Raw genomic sequence first — 20,769 nt, 5'->3', positions numbered from 1 at the left:
TGCCCATCAGAAGTTTCTCAATATAGAGATCTAATATTATTGGATTACCTTTGAGCCAAAGTATGTTTGTCAACTGATAGATATTGACAGATGACACTAATGCATTGTCATCTTATTATCGTCATTTAAACATTAATTAAAATCCTTCTGAAAATCTTTAAATCCCTTCAGTACTTTCTGAGAAGTAGCGGTAACAAGAATTGTTAACGAACGGACGACGGACAAAAGGCCATTTGAATAGCCCACCATCTGATGATGGTGGGCTAAAAATTCTGTGGCACTATATCATATTTGGAATGAAGTACTAATTGCGCATGCACCAAAGGCAAAATGAATCATTTTATATTATTTTTGTTTTAATTAGCCATACATTTACACATGATTAAACACCAATTATTGTTCAAATGATGAATTATCATGTATGCTCTGTTGGCGGTAGAGCGTCTTTAAGTAAAGATAAATTCATAAGGATCATCGATGTTTAGTTTGTAGAGTATTCATAAAAACATGATGGGATGTTAAACCCAGCGACAAATAACCGGGCGCTGCATACAGATCTCGTATGAAATCACATCAACTACTTTCAAACTGGCATAGTGGAAGCAACTTGAATTAAATATTTATACATATATATTTTTACGGTTACATAATTATATATATAATGAAAGGATATATTTTGAAGCACTTGTGAGAGCCCCCATATTGTACCATAATAAAATTTACTGACTCCCTATACAGTGTTAGGGGGTCCCCACGCAACGGCTCTCTTGTCAATCATTTAGGAACATTTCTGTCAGAGGTACAATTACCTGGTATATGTTGAGTTTTTTAGAGGTCTAGAAATCATTGATTGCATTAATATGACCTCTAAAAGGGGTTAATATTTCCATTTGCAAAACTTCCTCAAATGTAGGTCATAGTAAATGGTTAAAATGACCCTCATCACCTCACCTATAGGTTTGAAGTTTCAGTACTACTCTATATAATTCAGGGACCTTATAATTAACGGACATTTGACTAATATCACAATACAACATGGTCAAAGGCAAACTATAAAGTCTCAAAGCATGCACATTTAGTTATTGACAATAAATAAGTTGTTTAAAAGATTCAGCGACTCTGAAAAAGCTTAAGGTCATCAATATTAATCCCATGCCAGCATGCTACAAATATCTGACAACTAAATCACTAGGACTATATATATATGTAGACCAATTTACTAAGTGCCATAATATGAAATAGGGGAATGTCTAACTGGCCGTCAGCTGTACATGTTGTGGTCGATGTTTTTCTCTGGGTACTCCTGTTTTCTTCCACCATCAAACTGGCACATATTTACACAACCCTGACTATTAATAAGACCAACTAAACAAACCAAACCAACCAAATTTAAATGAAGGTAAAAGGTCAAAATATAGGTCACAATGTGTATAGAGTGAATGAACTAGTTTTTATATTGGTATGCCATTCAATTGCCAGATCCATTTCAACTAGCTATATAGGGGGAGTGGGGAACCATATATCAAGTATAAAATTCTGACTTGGTATTATATGCAGTACAAAATTATTAATTGATGGAGAGATTGATATCTGAAGTTAGTTGTGGTACAAGACACACCATCTTGCCAGCTGCTGTAGGTGGATCTACGCCTTTAGAACTTGAACAAGGACAGAGTGAGTTTGCAATCCTTTAGCATTGAAAACAGATGTTTCCCTTTGAAGGTAATATATACACGAACACAACACAAAATGAGTTTTTTTGATCATTATCAAACAATCACATTTATCAGGTCCACTGTTCCAACATAGTTACATGTAATATGAATGTATAGCTCTAGTAACCAATCAACAATATCACACTCAGTTGTTATCAAATCCAAACAGCACTATAAATACAAATATATGTTTTTGGAAAAATCTTAGGGTGTCTAAAAATTGTTTTTGTTTCTTAAGATGTCACTGTGAAAAAAGTTTGTGTTTCTAGTCCTAAAGTTTAAATTAATTATCCCCAAGACGCCACTTGATGTAAAGGGACTGGAATTTATCAAAACCAGACAGTACACCAGCGCCAGCTACTCCTCTGAGGATGTTTGCTCCAGCTCCCTTCATCATGGACATGAATCCCTCGTTCTTCAGGATGGTCTTGGCACAGTCAATTGAGCCATTGTATTTTACAGCCTCACCAGATGTCATCATCATTCTCCTTCTGATTGTATCAATGGGGTAAGAGATAAGGCCTGAGGTGACAGTCACCACGTAACCAAGACAGAAAGAAGCAAAGACTCCAGCCCCGTCTCCAAGAACAATCGGTTTCAAACTGTCGTAGAATCCAAAGTAGCATCCTCTGTATACTACAATACCAACACAGGAGATGACGAAACCTCTGTACAGACCACCAATGCCATCACTTTTCAAGGTCTTCTTGTATACATCAACCAGACCATTGAATTGACGCTCACCGCCCTTCTTTCCAGATTTGGCATCATTGGCTAGACGAGTACGGGCGTAGTCAAGGGAATACACAAAGCAGAGGGACATAGCTCCAGCAACACCACCGGATGCAATGTTCTTTGAGAACTGGACTGCATATGCGTCTTGTTTTGAAGCTTTAAACAAAATCTTGATCTTGTCTTTGAATGCAAAATTAAGAGCTTGTGTTGGGAAGTATCTGATGCAATTTGCCAAGTTTCCTCTCCAGAAGGGAAGAAAACCTTCGTTCTTGTATGTCTTCACAGTGCAGTCAATGACACCTTTGTATGGCTCTGCCAAACGACCGGTCTTTAACATTTCCTCCTGATTTTGAACAAGAAGCTTGATTCTCTCAATAGGAGCGGCAGCAGTCTTCGAGATGACGGCTGCTGCACCACTGAGGGCGAAATTTTCTGCAAATCCAAGTTTCTTCGACATCTGAAAAATACAATATGAATTCACATTCAGATTTACTATAATTTAGATTTTGTGAAGATGTATATCTGTCAACAGCTTAACTTAATCTCATGCATGTACATACTTTATTATTGGGGACTGCATAATATGGGATTAATTCATTCATGTACCACACAATAACCCATTTTATCATATGGCTGTTTTTTTGCTCGCTCCCGATTGGTTGGAACTACACTTTCCCGCTACAATACCACACAATGTCCACAAGAAAATACCAAACTCTCAGCATTGTGAAGTCATCCTAGGTTAATATGTAATAAGATTCCAAAGATCAAGGTTGTACCCAAACAAAGAAATCTTGCATTGTGATGTCAAAAAATATGTCACAATCATGTAGATCTTACCCAAATATAGCGAAAAGAGACTTTCCATGACGTCAAGATAAGCTTTTATGACGTCATCATTCAGCATGATACGGAGGGCAACAGGTTTACTGCAATCAATGTGATCCTACTAATATTTATATTTTCTGAATTTCTAAATCATTCAACAGGACTACTCAATATCGGGGTGAGGGAATACAGGTACTCAATACCATGAAGAGGAGGTACATGTATGTCAGTAATTTTTCAGGGTATTTTGGAAAAAAAGTTTTTGTAACAAATTGGTAATTTTTAATCCCAAAAAGAGCAGTTTGGGGAAAAGTTACTCTTTACTATACATGGTATTATAAGTGATTAGATATTGTAAAACAGAAAACGGTTTCATTTTATGAAAAGGTGACGACCATCACAACAGTTTCAGAGTAGTTTGTTTTTAGATTAAACAAGGGGAGAGATTTTCGGGTTTTGTTTATTTTTTTTTTTAGAGATTTGATAATTTTTTCATTGTAATTGGGAAAAAATTGGGGGTTTGGCATTGGGAATGGGGTCGTTTACCAACCCAAATTATACAAGGAGAAAAATCACTGTATATTGTTGTTGTATCTTGTTTAAAAATTACTAAAATGAAGAGAAAAAACCAGCATCCGCCATTTAACTATACGTACATGTATCAATAAACAATTACGCTATATATTTTTTAGGTCTAAATTACTAGTATATGTTGGTTATTTTTTAATTTGACTGTTAATCAGTGCTAGACAATGCAAATGTGCAACACTGTGACAGTGCAATTTATATCAGAAACTGTCAATGATCAAAAGAGGACTTTCATGGAAATCCATGTACCTAGACACACAAGCATTGGCGAGAACTTATCGCCAGCCATCCTACTACTGTACTGACCAAGCAAGCAAATCTGCAGTGTGAATCCGATCTGTGTGAAGTACTAGTCTAATAATCAAGTAAATTTTATTTTGTCAAGAAAATACACACATGATATTCATTAAAATAACATACTAATGCCTGTCAAAAGACTGGAATGTTTTGACGTCTTCTGCAAGTGGAAAGCTTGAATCTCTTACGGACTTCAAATTGTTAAGAATGATTGCATTCACCTGTTCAATCAAAGAGGCGTAGCAACCACTGTTTGAATTGACTTTGTGCTGATAAATGAAATAAGAATCCTGTAAGCAAGTTCTTTTTTCTTGAACAACTATATATCGCCATAATTTTTCGTTGATATTTAATAATGGCTATGTTTTAGACAGTTGGACGAGCAAGTTGACAAGGTCATGTCAGAAGTCCTAGAGAAACAAGGTAGCTATTATCTTTTTAAAGTCCGGTGTAACGTGAAGTAAATATAGCCCATTAGATATTTTGTGAATAATGCATTGGTTTTAAGTAGATAAATCCACGGAACGTCTTCAAAATTACCCAAACACTAGTTTAAGCATTGGTACTTTTCAATGTCATGTCAAGTTTAGGTTGTACAAAGGTGGACTTGTCTATGCCGGTTAAATCTCAAGTGTATACACATAAGATTGGAAAATGAAAATCAGAATCGAAAAGCGCTGACTTGTTAATTCATGATGGTGAAAATGCATACATAATCACAGGATACATACCTTGGTTAATTTCTGCTGTTGTTCAATATCAGAGGAGAGGACTCACTACCGGCAAACCCACGAGTTGGTTTGGAAAGGATGGAAACGAGGTAGACACGTGACAAACCGCCAAACAACCCCGGATGTTACTTATGACGTAGGCGAGATACTATATTCAGAATACACATTTGTTGTATACCGCTATCGCTAACTACAGTATTCGTATGTCAAGCAGAATAACGGGACGATCTCAGAAAAGCGAGTCCAATGGAAAGAATTGCGGAAAATAAATAATGATAAAAGATGTTGGTTATAATATTCTAGAGACTCGTTATATTATCACGGTAGATAGAATACTACCTAACAGGTCTTTCTAAATCAGGCGATCTGTGACTAACGTTACAGTAGCGTTACAAGTTTCTGGGCTAACAGTTATCCCTACCACAGGGATATGATAATTAGTTACTGATTATATAATCATTGCCTCCCTTGAATCGTAATTTTTATTGCTTTCCGTTTTATCGGAAAGCATGCAACTTGAAAGGCCCAATTACCTTTCCGTCCGGAGCAAAATTTAAAATTTTACTTAAAACCATTAGAAAATACATATCGATGGCATTAAGATGAGGTAACAAAACCAAACATATGCAAGATTCTCTTTGTAATATATGCTAAAGTGGATATTCGTTTCGCTGTTTTGCCGTCTGCCGCAGTGATAGTCAACTACCGCGCGGTAAATAGGACGACGGCGGGAAACATAAGACGACCCGCGTTATGAAAATTAACATTTTATTTATTGTAATAATTTCAGAAGATGATGATTAGTGTAGTATTAACGGTAAGGTAATAACTTTTGCGACTCTACAAAATTATCGATCTCGCTTTACATTTCCATTTCAAATTGAAAACCATTTCGGAAAGGTAGTGGGCATTTGAATGATGTATTTAGTGTCCAACACATTGATTAGTCTTGTCATGCGTGACATATGTAACCAAGATTCTACTATCCAGCTTAGACCGGCCAAACCTTGTGATCAAAACTAGCAAGTGGATTGGACAGGGACATTTCTGTGCAGTAGAAAGGATCGAAGAACCGCTTGTCCTTTTGGCGTCACGAGTCAACTTATTGTAATCTGACCTCTTCACTTTACTCTTGGTGCTCTGATAACTCTCATATGATACTGTTATTGGGGTATGATATGCTTGACCGATATCGACGACATCACGATATACTATACACTTGCCCTCACCTTCTTAACAATTTATGTTTCCCGATGTCGTCCATTATACCGCGCGTTGACCAGTGGGCTATAAATGTGCAGGGAATCTTGCATCTTTGGTGTTGTTATCTCATCTTAGGTCATCGATATAAACTTTCTCATGTTATTACAGATATTTTAGAAACTTTTAATTTATTTCGGAAGGGTAGGGGGGGCTTTTACATACCCTCATATATGCATATTTTGAAGATGGCTTTTATTTTTTTTTGCGTTTTCTAAACTGTTTTCGAAGCACCCAGTTCCCAATATTAGATAGCTCGGTGACTGCAGTGACATGGCAATGAAAGTAACAGTTTCATGAAACAGTTGATTAAGGCTAGACTGGATTGCCTGCCGTAGTTTTTCTTCTCTCCGCTAGGCTTCGCTCCGAAATTAGTATTTATGAGCGATTCCCCTCTGTCGGAAAGGTGAATGAATTTCATGTATATGTATCACATTATGAAATATTGTTTCAAAATATTGGTAAATTATGGTAAAACACATGTATCAATATAAATTATATATGTTTGAGACATACTACAATAATGAATGAAATTGTAGTGTACTAATATTTAAAGAAAAGACATTTTACATATTGTACTACACAAATTACTGAAGTTGCAATTATAACTTGTAATGTATGAATAAAGTCGTAATTAATTGACTTTTACCATTTACCACCATCTCACGATTTGTATGTATGCAGATTTCTCTTCTCTGGATCAGGAAGCTCAAGAGTATTTGGTCATTTGCATAAATTTACATGTAGTTGAAGAATATGTTATAGAATAATAACATAATTATTAAATTAATAATGCAATTCTGACGTAAATATTTTTAAGCACCTTATGTATATTAAGAAACTTACCAATAATATAAAAAAAAACTTTTATTTTCAGTCAACTCTACTAAACACATTGACAGCAACGCACAGTGAATCTGCTTCCTATGAGTTTACTACACTTACCTGTATCCCAGGTGTTATTGAGGTAACTATATAAGTAAACTGTCCTCTAGGTGTTTCAGTGAGAGATGACACCTGCTGTATATTCCAGATGTTGAAGAGAGAAATAAATAAACTATTCTTGAGCTGGCAGTAAAATAGGTTAGCTATTTCCTATGTGTTATAGAGGGATCTTGTCTTTTCTTTTAGGCCTATATATGGTGAACAAAAGTATCTGATTTAACACTGATTGTGATAATTGATGTATACAGATAGTCCTGAAATTTTGTGAAAATTTATTTCATCTCTGATATCAATAGTTGCATCAATGGAGTGCTACTTAAAATTTGTTCTCGCTTAAACACAGATAATTAACTTTATCACATTACATAGATTCATTAAAATGTATTATCATAGGTTGACTTTTTGTGGAGGTGAAGGGTGGTGGGGGGGGGGGTGGAGGTGGGGTGGGGGGGGGTGTCAGTGTCTAAGGTATCAGAATGTTTTTTGGTGCAATTCATTTAATACACAGAAAGATCTAGTGATAATCTAACAAGAGGATAACATATTGTAATTACATTTCTATTGTTGTTTGTTAATTTCAGTACAATGGTGCTAACATACAGCTGCTTGATTTGCCTGGTATTATTGAGGGAGCTGCTGCAGGTTTGTATGATACGTGGATACATATATAATGTAATATATCATTAATCATTTTGGTTTGATTGGTTTAACATCCTATTAAATAGCCAGGATCATTAAAGAATTTGTCGGGTTTAGGAGATGGGGGGAAAGTCGAACTCATGATTCAGAGGTGAAGGACTTGTCAAAATGTAGTTTCATGTTGAGACATCTTGACCATCTGCACCCACCCCCTCAAGCTATCAAAGTAAAATAAAGTAGTATCAATAAACAACATTTTACTGTTTATAAAATGTGGTACAGTGAAAGCTTTGACATTTGTACATGATGAAGTTTTCTTTATTTATGTTGCTTTTAGATTGCATGTTTACATGATTATTGTTCGAAATTTCTTCAGTACCAACATGTTGTATGTTATAGGTAAGGGACGTGGTCGACAGGTGATCGCTGTAGCCAGAACAGCTGATGTCGTTATAATGATGTTGGATGCCACAAAAAAGGAAATTCAAAGGTACATTTTATACACTGTTTGTATCTAAGGCCTATTGATATAATGTAAATAACCTTATAATGGAATTTTTTCTGATTTTATAAGGCAAAAATATTATCAATACTGTTTGTGCAGTTAATGTTTATCATGCATTTTGATCTGATAAAATTCAATGATGAGCTGTTTTGATTGTGACAAAATATTTTGTGGTAATAGTATGAAAATTTCATGTTTTAAGTTTCTATTAGGTACATTAACTTTATAAAATAATGTCACTTTTGAATTTTTTCATCACAGAGAACTTCTGACAAAAGAATTGGAGAGTGTGGGTATTCGACTCAATAAAAGAAAACCAAACATATATTTCAAGGTGAGTTTATTTATAAATTAATATACCCGTTATATCAAGGTGAGTTTATTTATAAATCAATATATTTCAAGGTGAGTTGATTTATAAATTAATATATTTCAAGGTGAGTTGAGTTAAAAATTAATACATTTCAGGTTGAGTTGATTTATAAATTAATATATTTCAAGGTGAGCTGATTCATAAATTAATATATTTCAAGGTGAGTTGATTTATAAATTTTCAGTGATGTTTAGTTTGAAATTCAATCTGGAAAATGGTTTAAAGCTTCATATAATTTGTAATATCATACCATGAAGTGTCAGGGCCTATTCCATTACCATCTTGTTACTTATCATACCAATTTCATGTTGGAGCTTGAATGTCATAAAGATATTTCTAGTTTATTTGATATTGGTGGAAAAATCCTGAATTAACTTGGAAGCTATTACCTGGTAATTAATGTTATTTTGGCATGATGTATATGTTTTATAGCAATAAATTTTACCTAGAAATTTGGATACTATTTTCCATGTCAACAGTTAATGTACAAAAAGGCCATAAATTGCGGATATAAATAAAGGAATTTTGGCCGTAAGGAAGAAAATCTTCCTCCAAAACACTCACGTAAAACATACTGATGACATACGTACTCTCTTCACAGCAAAAGAAAGGAGGAGGGATATCATTCAACTCTACACTTCCCCTCACAAAGTGCAACGAAAAAATGGTGCAGATGATTCTTCACGAGTGGAGTATCCTTTCAAATTACTGTTAAAAGTAGTATGCTTAGTTTGTTTAGGATACTGAATTATATAGAACTCTGAGGGCATTAAGTAGACTTATTAGGGTAATTTTGAATTTGTCAAATGACTACTTTCCACTAAGCACATGCATACTGGATGACAGCGTGGATAAATGTTAGTAAGCCCTGGTACTATACTTGAATTACTATAATGACATGGACATGATAGCACTGATATTTAAAACTCTTGATATGTACAGTAATATTTAGCACAAGTTTGTGCTTCTGCCATGTCAGTTACAAGTCCTTGACTTTTTAAGAAATATTTAATGCAGAGGTTTTATTCCGAGAAGACTGTACATCTGATGAGTTTGTAGATGTCATCCTTGGAAGTAGGGTGTACTTAGAATGTATCTATGTAAGTACAAGTACATATTCTTGACCAAATACTATCGAATTCTGTACCAGTAATATCAAAAATATACTTTAAATATCTTAAGAAAAATTTAAATTTTATAGTTCTCATTAAACCGGTTTCTAATACAATATACCATAATTTTTTGCTTTTATGGCTACAGAAGTATGGCTTACTGCTTGTCCAATTAAATAACTACAACAATGCTGCCATCTTGTATTGTATACATGTCCTTGTATTTTTCCTTATAAATATATTTTAAAGTGAATAGTCGGGCAAAGGAAACCAGTCTAAATGCGGTCTTTGGCCTTCCAAAAGTCATTGCATACCATAATGATAGTCAAATTCTGCTTACGGTGTCCAGTTTTGACCATTGAAGTTATGGGGAAGCCCCGTGTAAATTTAGCACAGTTCTAAATATAAATTCGCCTAACTCTTTGAAAACGAGGCTGCGTGGAAATGTCGTTAAGAGTGAACTGCACTGATAGCCGGTCGGGAAGACGTATTAGGATTCCCATAATATATATATAATTTCTTCGTATACAGAGCGATTTTGATGGGAGATTTTATTTTTCTATTTCATAAGAAATTATACTGGATATATTAACACCATTTTTACCAACTTTAGCCTTTGTTTGTCCGACTGTTCGCTTTAAGGTCATCTGACCCGTCCGCTGTGCGCCGTGCGTAAACTTTTCATTCAAACAACTTCTTCTCAATAACCGGAAGGCCCAGAGTACTCATATTTGGCCTGTAGCATGCTGGGATGAAGCCCTACCAAGTTTGTTCAAATGAATGACCTTGACCTTCATTTAAGGTCACAGCGGTCAAATAGGCTAAAATCCTTTGAACAACTTCTTGTGAATAAATAAGAGGCCTAGAGACCTGATAACTAAGAGGCCTAGAGACCTGATATTGGGCCCTTGACATGGTGGGATGAAGGGCTATTAAGTTTGTTCAAAGGAATGACCTTGATCTTCATTCAAGGTCACAGAGGTCAAAAAGGCTAAAATCTTTAAACAACTTCTTCTCAAGAACCAGAAGGCTCAGGATACTCATATTGGGCCTGCAGCATGCTGGGATGAAGGGCTACTAAGTTTGTTCAAATGAATGACCTTGACCTTCATTCAAGTTAGCAGGGGTCAAATAGGCTAAAATCTTTAAACGACTTCTTCTCAAGAACAGAAAGACCCAGGGAACTGATATTAGACCTGTAGCATGCAGGGATGAAGCCCTACCAAGTTTGTTCAAATGAATGACCGTGACCTTCATTCAAGGTCACAGGGGTCAAATAGGCTAAAATCTTTAAATGACTTCTTCTCAAGAACCAAAAGACCAAGGGCACTGATGTTGGGCCTGTAGCATGCTGGGGTGAAGGGCTATCAAGTTTGTTCATAGGAATGACCTTGACCTTCATACAAGATCACAGGGGTCAAAATGGCTAAAATCTTTAAATGACTATGTTGTATTGTGCCAATAGTCAGATGACTGTTAAGGCCTATGGGCATCTTGTTTGTTGTTAATCTTGATTATTTTTGTTTGTAAATTTCAGGTATATAACAAGATTGATCAGATTTCTATAGAAGAAGTGGACAGATTAGCTAGAATGCCGGACACTGTTGTTGTCAGGTAAGACACTACTCAGTAGATTTACTTTTTCACCCTATTCCCATGACATGAGAGTCCACTGCAGTCTGTTCAGCTTATTTCATATTGGATGTTATTTTACATTGCTGTTAGACACGACTTAATGTTTCAAAAGTGACTTGTTGTGCTATACTTCTAAGGAACAGTACACTAAGGAATTATAGGGGTATCTTGCATATCATTAAATGATTACAGACTTACTAATACAGCTTATTGTATATCTTCTTTTTCTGTTTTAAGTAAAATATAAACATTTACAGACATGATTTGCAGGTATTTTGTGATTTAAAAATATGTCTTCCCATTCAAATGTTAATCTACCTTCTTTCACCTTTCAGTTGTAACGTGAAATTGAACCTTGATTACTTGTTGGAGAAGGTATGGGAATACCTAGCCTTAGTACGAGTGTACACCAAAAAACGAGGAGGTGAGTGATACACGATACATCAACTTGTAAGTGACAGTTAATAGCTCTAATATCACCAATACACTGATGTTTTGTTATAAACTAGTTATGGTTTCTCAGCTCTTTTATCATTATTTTCTAACTGTGAGAGGAAGACTACATACACAACAATGAACACATCTGCAGTCAAACCTGTTATAAAAGGAACCTGTCAATAAAGGACAGATTGATTAATACCATTTTTTTATAATTGACATTGTATAAAGGATGCCTGTCTATAAAGGACAGTTTTGCTATGTACATGTATATTGGTGTCCTTTATAGACAGATTGGACTGTACTTTATAATCAGATGCTGATGTAAATTTGCTTTTTACAGAGCGACCTGATTTTGATGGAGGGCTGATTTTACGCCGGGGCTGTACAGTAGAACATGTGGTATGTTGTGTTATCTCATCAATCAAAAACTGTATTACTGAAACATGCTTGTATGTGTTGTTAGCTATATTATACATTCAATATGCTGGTTTGGAGATACCAAAACGACATGGGTAAAGTACAATTTACAATTAATTGCACCTTCTGATGTTTGTCAGGTCATGAAAATCACGTCAAATATGACGTTGCTCTTACCAGAACTAATAGATAGTAAATTGTTACCTTACCCATGTCATTTTGGTATCAAAACCAAAATTATTCTAAAAAAGAAATATTTCTTGATAATTTGAATGAAGTTAATACAAACATACTTTAAAAAAAACCTTTTTGGTTCCACAAGTTTCATTATTTTCTCTCCACTTTGTAATGAATCGTGCCTTGTCTTTACTTGTAGTGCCACATGATACACAGGACGATTGTAAACACATTCAAATATGCTTTAGTCTGGGTAAGTGTGTCAGCTCCTTTGGCCTATATTTGGAATATTATGATGTTATTTAAAAGGTCATACAACACTGGAAGACCTTGAGATATTGCTAGATTTGTTCAGACAATAATGTATCCAGCAAATGCAGGTCAATTTGTCAATGTTCACATCATCTACACTCCACAGAAATCTCTTGTTCTCTTGAAGTTCAAATAATCAGATTCAGAAGTCGTCTCTTAAACTTGTGTTCTTCGAAATGGATTAAACTTTTAGGATAACCCCTGATACAATACCTAATATCAAATTCATTGTTATTTTTTTTAATGTTTTTCAGGGAACAAGTGTCAAATACAGCCCACAACGTGTTGGATTAAACCATCTAATGAACCACGATGATGTCATTCAGATCGTGAAAAAGTAACATTGATTGTTTTCTATACTGACCCTTAGACAATGTGATTATCTGCTTCAGACATTGAAAGCTGTATCTAAGAGCTGATGACTGTTACTAAAAACAGAACATTAATAGGATGGAAGTTTTATCAACACCTTCAAGTGTGGATATTATACACAAGATATGATTTATATCATCATGAAGTGCTACAATAACAATTTGGAATCAAAGTTAAAACCATCAGATGGATGCGTCATGTGATACTGTTATTCTGATAATACTGAGATATAAATGAAACACACTATCTGCATTTTTCTGTGTGAAAGATACTTTTCTGATTGTTCAAAAATCCATATATAACTTTAATAAATGTTTACATGCATTGCAATCTTATTTGTTGTTGTTTTATTGATAAGAGAGAATAAAGTACCACCTGTATTCTATTGCCATTGGATGGACCTATTAAATCTTACAGATTAAATATATAGGACATATATTAAAAGTACCTTGTCTGTACATGAAGAAAATCTTTAGTGATTTTGATTATGTAACGGTTTATAGGTGAACAAAGTCAGGCAGGGGAGGAAATCTTTGTAACAGGCATCTTATCTACAAAGCATTTAACTGGCAATCTAGAGTTTAAGGGAAGGTCCTAGTGATGTAATATGGACACTTTCATCTTGCTGTGGATGATAGATGAAAGATTTCTAATATGGTCGTCGTAATGGAGTGAAGAAGGGTATGATATTCATAACTTTCACCATTTATTTAAGACACGAAACATTAGTTATATGAAATTGATTGTATAACAAGATGTACAACTAATTTAAATAACTTTAACAGCCGAGATGTAATTTCACCAGGGTTCTCAGAGTGTCAGAAAACCCATGTGATATGGGTAGATAACCCAATCCTTACCACAGACATGGAAGATATTGTATACTTACCACAGGCACTTTTGCTATACAGACATTTTTCTCTCCAGATATAACTTATGACAGTAGTGTGGCATTATTGAGATTTCAAGATCCCAGAATGACTGGAGTGAAGTACAATGAATGTTGATTAGTCCCACATTCAAGTGATTGTGGCATCATAAAATTCATTTCAAAAGATGACGTCGCCATCGCAGGAAGGTGGGACTAATCAACAGTAAATTGTACTTTACCCATGCGTTCAGCACATTATGATGTCGTGCTGCATTGGAATAATATTTAGAATAAAGAATAGACCATCTGTATGGGAAAAAGAATAAAAAAAACATGGTTAATAATTAAAAAAAATGAAAGTCTTAAAGTTTTGAATTATTTCTCAATTTTTTTTACAGTAACCCCTGGCCAATTTTCATAACAAAAAGTAATTTTAAAATCAAAACCAACCAGTCTAAGGGGAAGTAATTAGCTGTATTCCTATCAGAGTAGTCCCCCTTGATCATAACAGAAAGAGGAAAATGGTGACAACTGCGAGTGACAAGCGGCTGAACCCCGTCGCTGTGTTGCTCGTTACGTCTGGTACCCGGGGTGACAGACTTCTTTATAAATATCCTGTAGAACCAGATGTACCTACATGCACGGATAAATGTAAGAATTTGATAATGGGCTAGTCGATTGACCAAATTTCGGTCAGCTGATACTAGTGATAGGGTATTGTTCTGTGAACCGGACTTAATGTTTCAGAAGGCAACAGTTTTCGTCTGTTTTGTTTGACAATTATAAAAGCCATGTCACGTTTATTGACATTATCCTCTTCATGAAATAAATTGAATTATAACGAATACACTATAAACAGTTTGGTCCACAATGTTTATTTTGTTTTATGTATGTACGGTAGGCCTATCTGATCTAGCTAACGCATGTAATTTATTGTTACTCAACTCGTGTCCCTGTGTCAAAGCACAGGAGTTTGACGTTCTGTAAATAATATATAGTATACATATATAAAAAATACCCCTATATAGTTTGTTTTTTATATATTATAGTTTGTTTTTATATAGTATATAGGGGTATTTTTTATGTGTATACTATATATTATTGACAGAATGCCAAACTCCTGTGGTTAAAGCAATATTTAGGAGCCTGGCAGTAACGTGACCTATTAACATGGCAGCTGTCATGAAGCTTATTGTGAATTAGGCTTATATGCATTTTGAAATTACCATAAGGGGGTTGTCTAATTAAAATATGCCAATAAAGTAAAAGTACACTGTAAATATTTCTTGTCTAGAAAGGCTTATGGGTATAACAGGACAAAAGTAGTGTGTAGCCAGTTGGGATTAAACCCATGACCCCATATTTAGGCCTACTTGTCTGCTGATCTACCAGCTGTAGATCTACTAAGGGGAAATTTTATGGGGCTCCTGAGGTCAACAGACAGCCAGTGCTTGGGCCGTTGAAATAGGTGAATGAGGGAGCACAGTGAACCCTGGGAGAGATTGCCAGCTGTGATCAAACCCATGACCAGCTGTGCTATAACTCATGTCACTCTACTGGCTGAGCGAAAGAGGAAAGGTGAAGTCCTTGCATGGCTGTTGGATTGTAATCAGCAGGTTTTAATTGTCAACAATTGACACATTTGCTTTCTAGCTTTGTTCTAGATTAGCTATAGTGATATAGCTATAGATAGAGAGAGGAATCAGCAAGTCCAAGGTCACATGTTTGATCCTAGCAGCGACAGAATACTCTTATCCTTTTACAGAGTTAATTATTAACTCTTTTGAGTATAGATATTGATTGTTTCATCATATTAGTAAGCATAATCTCTTATATTTACATTTACTTGTCACTTTTACTATATAAACTAACCAAGGCAAAGTGAAATATATGACGGTATAACTGACACCAAAACGTAACCATTATGACGTCACTAATGTTGACGTGGTGACACCAACTGATCACCGTCAAAATGGCTGTTCCATCTTGTGAATTAAATCGTCATTGATAAACGGTTCTCCTGGTCTAGCCTAAACAATGTTAATGCAGAGACCCTAAAATGAGTTGATAATGTAAATATAAGCATTAAACTATCTTCTTATGGCATCTATGGTCTATATAGATGCCAGAGCTTTGCAAACAATCATCTCATAATGTGCTAGCGCGCATTATGAAGATTGTCAGCAAAGCTCTGGCATCTATATAGACCATAGATGCCATAGGAAGATAGTTTAATGCTTAATTATCCTGATAACGAATTTAAGGTAAAACTACATTTTGCTCACAAAATAAAAGGTGGATAACTCTGTAATATGCACTTGGATTAAATAGGAACTGTATGTATACATACAACTGTTTAAGATCCCTTATTGTAGCTTTGTACACTTTCAGTAAAGCCATACACATTCAAGAATCCTTATGCTGTGAAAGTAAGTGAGGATCTTCAGGCATACAAGTAAGTACTATTGGTTCTACAGCGGTGTCCAATGAAATTAAAATCTGGCTTAATGGTTTCAGGCATGGTCAGGTAACTAAGTAGTATAAAATCAAATATTAGTCATTACAGTGCATATTTAAGTGTCAAGTATGAGTGTAGTAGGAGCAGAAAAAAATGCATGGCCAGACCTGAATCAAATTCTGGACCCTCCGAACAAACTCTAGCCGACACAAACTGACGGCGATCGACCTGATCCAGAACCTTTATGTTTGTGAAGTAGAAATACACTGAAATGATAAACAGTCCTACATTGTGTTTGTGAGGTGTTATCTTGATCCTTTTTGTTTTATAGGAGCCACAGAGTGAACAGCAAAAAGCATACAAATACACTGGACAGTGTCAGGTAAAACAGAATTTCATTAAAATTCATTATGATAATATGGTAAATATGCCAATACATCAAATTTAATTCCTCTTCTTGAGTTTTCAATGATAATAAGTCCACTGTCAGTAAAGAAACTTAGTTGTGTAATAAACATGTCTCTGCTCTCAGCACGATATGATGTTGAAATACCTTTCAATTTTAGAATATTTCATTGTGGAGAAAGCTTGCGACAATGGGAATTGGGGGACAGACTAAGCCTATACAAGCTCTGTCCCTAATGCTCACTTGTGGTTGTCTGTTTTTGTACCATATTTTCTGGAATATGAGTCACAACTTTTCCCCTGAAAGTCAGGAATGCGTCTATACACTGGTGCGATTTATATGTGGATGAAAATCAAAATTTTTAGACGTTTTTCCATTATCTAATATTGCATTGTGATTCACAAGTGAAATTCGTAAGGTTTACTTGCCTGTTTAGTAAAGCAATAATTTGAGAAAATCTCAGTAAAAGTGTTTTAAAGAAATAATTCATATTTGAAATATAATAAAGTACATGATAATGGTACATATGCATATGAAAGAAAAAAGTAAAAGAACATAATCGCTAACATTGCTATGTTTTATTATCTTTGTAGATTCAGTGATCAGATACTTGCCAATCTGCTAGCCGTGAAGTCTGATCTTTGTAGCATGAGGTTCAATGTTAAAGTTGATGACATTCATTTCATTGGTTACCCGATGTTATTTGACCCCTGTACGGGTCAGACAGCCAGTAAATCTTCTCATCAGATTATCTCATTCAGCATCATTCTGGCCCTCAAGGTAAGCATCAGCATCATTCTGACCCTCAAGGTAAGCATCAGCATCATTCTGGCCCTCAAGGTAAGCATCAGCATCATTCTGGCCCTCAAGGTAAGCATCAGCATCATTCTGACCCTCAAGGTAAGCATCAGCATCATTCTGGCCCTCAAGGTAAGCATCAGCATCATTCTGGCCCTCAAGGTAAGCATCAGCATCATTCTGGCCCTCAAGGTAAGCATCAGCATCATTCTGGCCCTCAAGGTAAGCATCAGCATCATTCTGGACCTCAAGGTAAGCATCAGCATCATTCTGGCCCTCAAGGTAAGTATCAGCATCATTCTGGCCCTCAAGGTAAGCATCGTCATCAAGGTAAGCATCATTCTGGCCCTCAAGGTAAGCATCAGCATCATTCTGGCCTCAAGGTAAGCACCAGCATCATTCTGGCCCTCAAGGTAAGCACCAGCATCATTCTGCCCTCATAAGCATGCATCATTCTGGCCCTCAAGGTAAGCATCAGCATCATTCTGGCCCTCAAGGTAAGCATCAGCATCATTCTGGCCCTCAAGGTAAGCATCAGCATCATTCTGGACCTCAAGGTAAGCATCAGCATCATTCTGGACCTCAAGGTAAGCATCAGCATCATTCTGGCCCTCAAGGTAAGCATCAGCATCATTCTGGACCTCAAGGTAAGCATCAGCATCATTCTGGACCTCAAGGTAAGCATCAGCATCATTCTGGACCTCAAGGTAAGCATCAGCATCATTCTGGACCTCAAGGTAAGCATCAGCATCATTCTGGACCTCAAGGTAAGCATCAGCATCATTCTGGACCTCAAGGTAAGCATCAGCATCATTCTGGACCTCAAGGTAAGCATCAGCATCATTCTGGACCTCAAGGTAAGCATCAGCATCATTCTGGACCTCAAGGTAAGCATCAGCATCATTCTGGACCTCAAGGTAAGCATCAGCATCATTCTGGACCTCAAGGTAAGCATCAGCATCATTCTGGACCTCAAGGTAAGCATCAGCATCATTCTGGCCCTCAAAGTCAGCATCATCAGCATCATTCTGGACCTCAAGGTAAGCATCAGCATCATTCTGGACCTCAAGGTAAGCATCAGCATCATTCTGGACCTCAAGGTAAGCATCAGCATCATTCTGGCCCTCAAGCTAAGCATCAGCATCATTCTGGACCACAAGGGTCAAACATCAGTTCATCTCATTCAACATCACTCTGGCCATCAAGATGTTATAAGCATCCTTCTTGGTGTAAGCTTAACGTTATAGTTCGAATCATTTAGCATCTTTCTGACCTTCAAGGTAAACATACCTTAACTGTAAGGTATATACACCAGGGGATTTACAATAAATAGGTAAGGGTGAAAGTGAAAAGTCTAACATACTTTATATTGTGTTAAATATACTTTTACAATAGGTAAAAAAATGACATGTTGTAAAACATAATGTTTTACGTAAAACGACATACACCTATACCTATGCTTTTACGAAGGAACATGTTCTTATACATGTACCAACTACATTTATTTTATCTGTATGACTCAAACCAAACAAAACCTGTCATTGTACTATTTACTTATCTGTCCTTACGGGTATAGGTATTGATTGTGTTTGCGAGGGTAACGCCATATTTTTCAGTGAAAAGAATCTGAATTTACTTCACAAACTAATAACATCGCAATCAATACTTAAAGGGAGGTAACTGTGTAATATGCAAAGATAGAATAGTATGATTTGTGTCCACATTGATTTCTTTGTTTTCTTTGTAGGCTCACCTAAATTTATCTGTGATAAACTGTTACCACGATCTGATGAAACAGCTCACTGTTGCTGTTCATTATGAGGAGCGACGTAGACATTATCTATCCCAGCAGGCCAAGATCATGCTTGGTGTCCATGATGAGGTTGCTGCCATGCCAGAGGAAGGTCTGTATATATATCAAGTGTCTTAACGAATTGTAGAGTGCATAAGCACTATGTACAGTAGTGTAAACATTTATAAGAGTATGATTTTATTTGTGAAAACATAAGCGACCATAGATCATGGCATTCTCCTTAAACTGCATATAAGACTTGTTTACACACCAAAGAAAAATTTAATCAATTTCAATCCATCATCCATTGTTTACACAAAAGTGATGATCAATCATAAAATTTCAACCGATTCCCAACATCATTGCTTATACATACAAATTTCAACTTTCGGGATACCAAAATGATGTGGATAAAGTAGAATGTACAATGTACCATGGATTGTTCCCAGTTTTCGGTGACAATGATATCCTATCCTTTGATAGTGATATCAAAAGAATTTTATTAGCTCACCTGGCCCGGGGGTCCGTCGTCCGTCCGTCAACATTTCCTTTAAATCGCTACTAGTCATAGAGTTCTGCATGGATTGTAACCAAATTTGGCCACAAACATCCTTAGGGGAAGGGAAACAGAATTTGTATAAATTTTGGCTCTGACCCCCCAGGGGCAGGAGGGGTGGGGCCCAATAGGGGAAATAGAGGTAAATCCTATAAATCGCTACTTGTCCTAGAGTTCTACATGAATTGTAACCAAATTTGGCCAGAAACATCCTTGGGAGAAGGGGAATAGAATTTATATAAATTTTGGCTCTCACCCCCCGGGGGCAGGAGGGGCGGGGCCCAATAGGGGAAATAGAGGTAAATCCTATAAATTGCTACTTGTCCTAGAGTTCTGCATGGATTGAAACCAAATTTGGCCAGAAACATCCTTGGGGGAAGGGGAACAGAACTTGTATTAATTTTGGCTCTGATCCCCCCGGGGGCAGGAGGGGGCGGGCCCAATATGGGAAATAGAGGTAAATCTGATAAATCGCTACATGTCCGAGAGTTCAGCATGGATTGAAACAAAATTTGACCACAAACATCCATAGGGGAAGGGGAATAGAGTTTGTATAAATTTTGGCTCTAACATCCGGGGGCAGGAGGGGCAAGGCCCAATATGGGAAATAGCGGTAAATCCTATAAATCGCTTCTAGTCCATATAGTTCTGCTTGGATTTTAACCAAATTTGAGGTAAATCCTATAAATCGCTACTTGTCCTAGAGTTCTGCATGATTGTAACCAAATTTGGCCAGAACATCCGTGGGGGAGGGGAACGAACTTGTATAAATTTTTGGCTCTGATCACCCAGGGCAAGATGGGCGG

General features: G+C 36.2%; 3 protein-coding genes across 3 annotated transcripts; 2 read left to right on the top strand and 1 right to left on the bottom strand.

Moving 5' to 3' along the window:
• Positions 1-1,750: 1,750 nt before the first annotated feature.
• LOC138322924 (uncharacterized) lies at positions 1,751-5,053 on the bottom strand. Its single transcript, XM_069267157.1, has 2 exons — positions 4,895-5,053; positions 1,751-2,907 (listed from the first exon to the last, which is right to left on the bottom strand). The coding sequence occupies exon 2, from the start codon at positions 2,905-2,907 to the stop codon at positions 1,999-2,001; it is 909 nt and encodes a 302-aa protein (XP_069123258.1). The 5' UTR covers positions 4,895-5,053; the 3' UTR covers positions 1,751-1,998.
• Positions 5,054-5,496: 443 nt separating this feature from the next.
• Positions 5,497-13,412, top strand: LOC138324272 (developmentally-regulated GTP-binding protein 2-like). The gene is made up of 13 exons (XM_069269352.1): positions 5,497-5,501; positions 6,512-6,560; positions 7,032-7,121; positions 7,681-7,741; positions 8,138-8,228; positions 8,505-8,577; positions 9,218-9,308; positions 9,619-9,716; positions 11,266-11,342; positions 11,699-11,787; positions 12,145-12,203; positions 12,598-12,651; positions 12,965-13,412. Exons 1-13 carry the CDS (start codon positions 5,497-5,499, stop codon positions 13,049-13,051), a joined length of 924 nt encoding a protein of 307 aa, XP_069125453.1. The 3' UTR covers positions 13,052-13,412.
• A 1,044-nt stretch (positions 13,413-14,456) lies between these two features.
• Positions 14,457-19,545, top strand: LOC138324271 (GATOR1 complex protein NPRL3-like). Its single transcript, XM_069269351.1, has 5 exons — positions 14,457-14,604; positions 16,345-16,408; positions 16,743-16,793; positions 17,411-17,597; positions 19,363-19,545. Exons 1-5 carry the CDS (start codon positions 14,475-14,477, stop codon positions 19,543-19,545), a joined length of 615 nt encoding a protein of 204 aa, XP_069125452.1. The 5' UTR covers positions 14,457-14,474.
• The last annotated feature ends 1,224 nt before the right edge of the window (positions 19,546-20,769 follow it).

This window comes from Argopecten irradians, chromosome 5 (genome assembly GCF_041381155.1).
Source record: "Argopecten irradians isolate NY chromosome 5, Ai_NY, whole genome shotgun sequence".
NCBI lineage: Eukaryota > Metazoa > Mollusca > Bivalvia > Pectinida > Pectinidae > Argopecten > Argopecten irradians.
This window is presented reverse-complemented; position numbering and strand designations above follow the sequence as displayed.

What these genes read in the sequence shown, in the direction of transcription:
- LOC138322924 (XM_069267157.1), bottom strand. Translation starts at nt 2,907, where the DNA reads ATGTCGAAGAAACTTGGATTTGCAGAAAATTTCGCCCTCAGTGGTGCA.
- LOC138324272 (XM_069269352.1), top strand. An exon ending in GATTCCCCTCTGTCGGAAAG is followed by an intron (nt 6,561 to 7,031) that starts GTGAATGAATTT and finishes TTTTATTTTCAG; the next exon opens with TCAACTCTACTAAACACATT. An exon ending in TATTGAGGGAGCTGCTGCAG is followed by an intron (nt 7,742 to 8,137) that starts GTTTGTATGATA and finishes TGTATGTTATAG; the next exon opens with GTAAGGGACGTGGTCGACAG.
- LOC138324271 (XM_069269351.1), top strand. Translation starts at nt 14,475, where the DNA reads ATGGTGACAACTGCGAGTGACAAGCGGCTGAACCCCGTCGCTGTGTTG. An exon ending in GAGGATCTTCAGGCATACAA is followed by an intron (nt 16,409 to 16,742) that starts GTAAGTACTATT and finishes TTTGTTTTATAG; the next exon opens with GAGCCACAGAGTGAACAGCA. An exon ending in GCATCATTCTGGCCCTCAAG is followed by an intron (nt 17,598 to 19,362) that starts GTAAGCATCAGC and finishes TTTTCTTTGTAG; the next exon opens with GCTCACCTAAATTTATCTGT.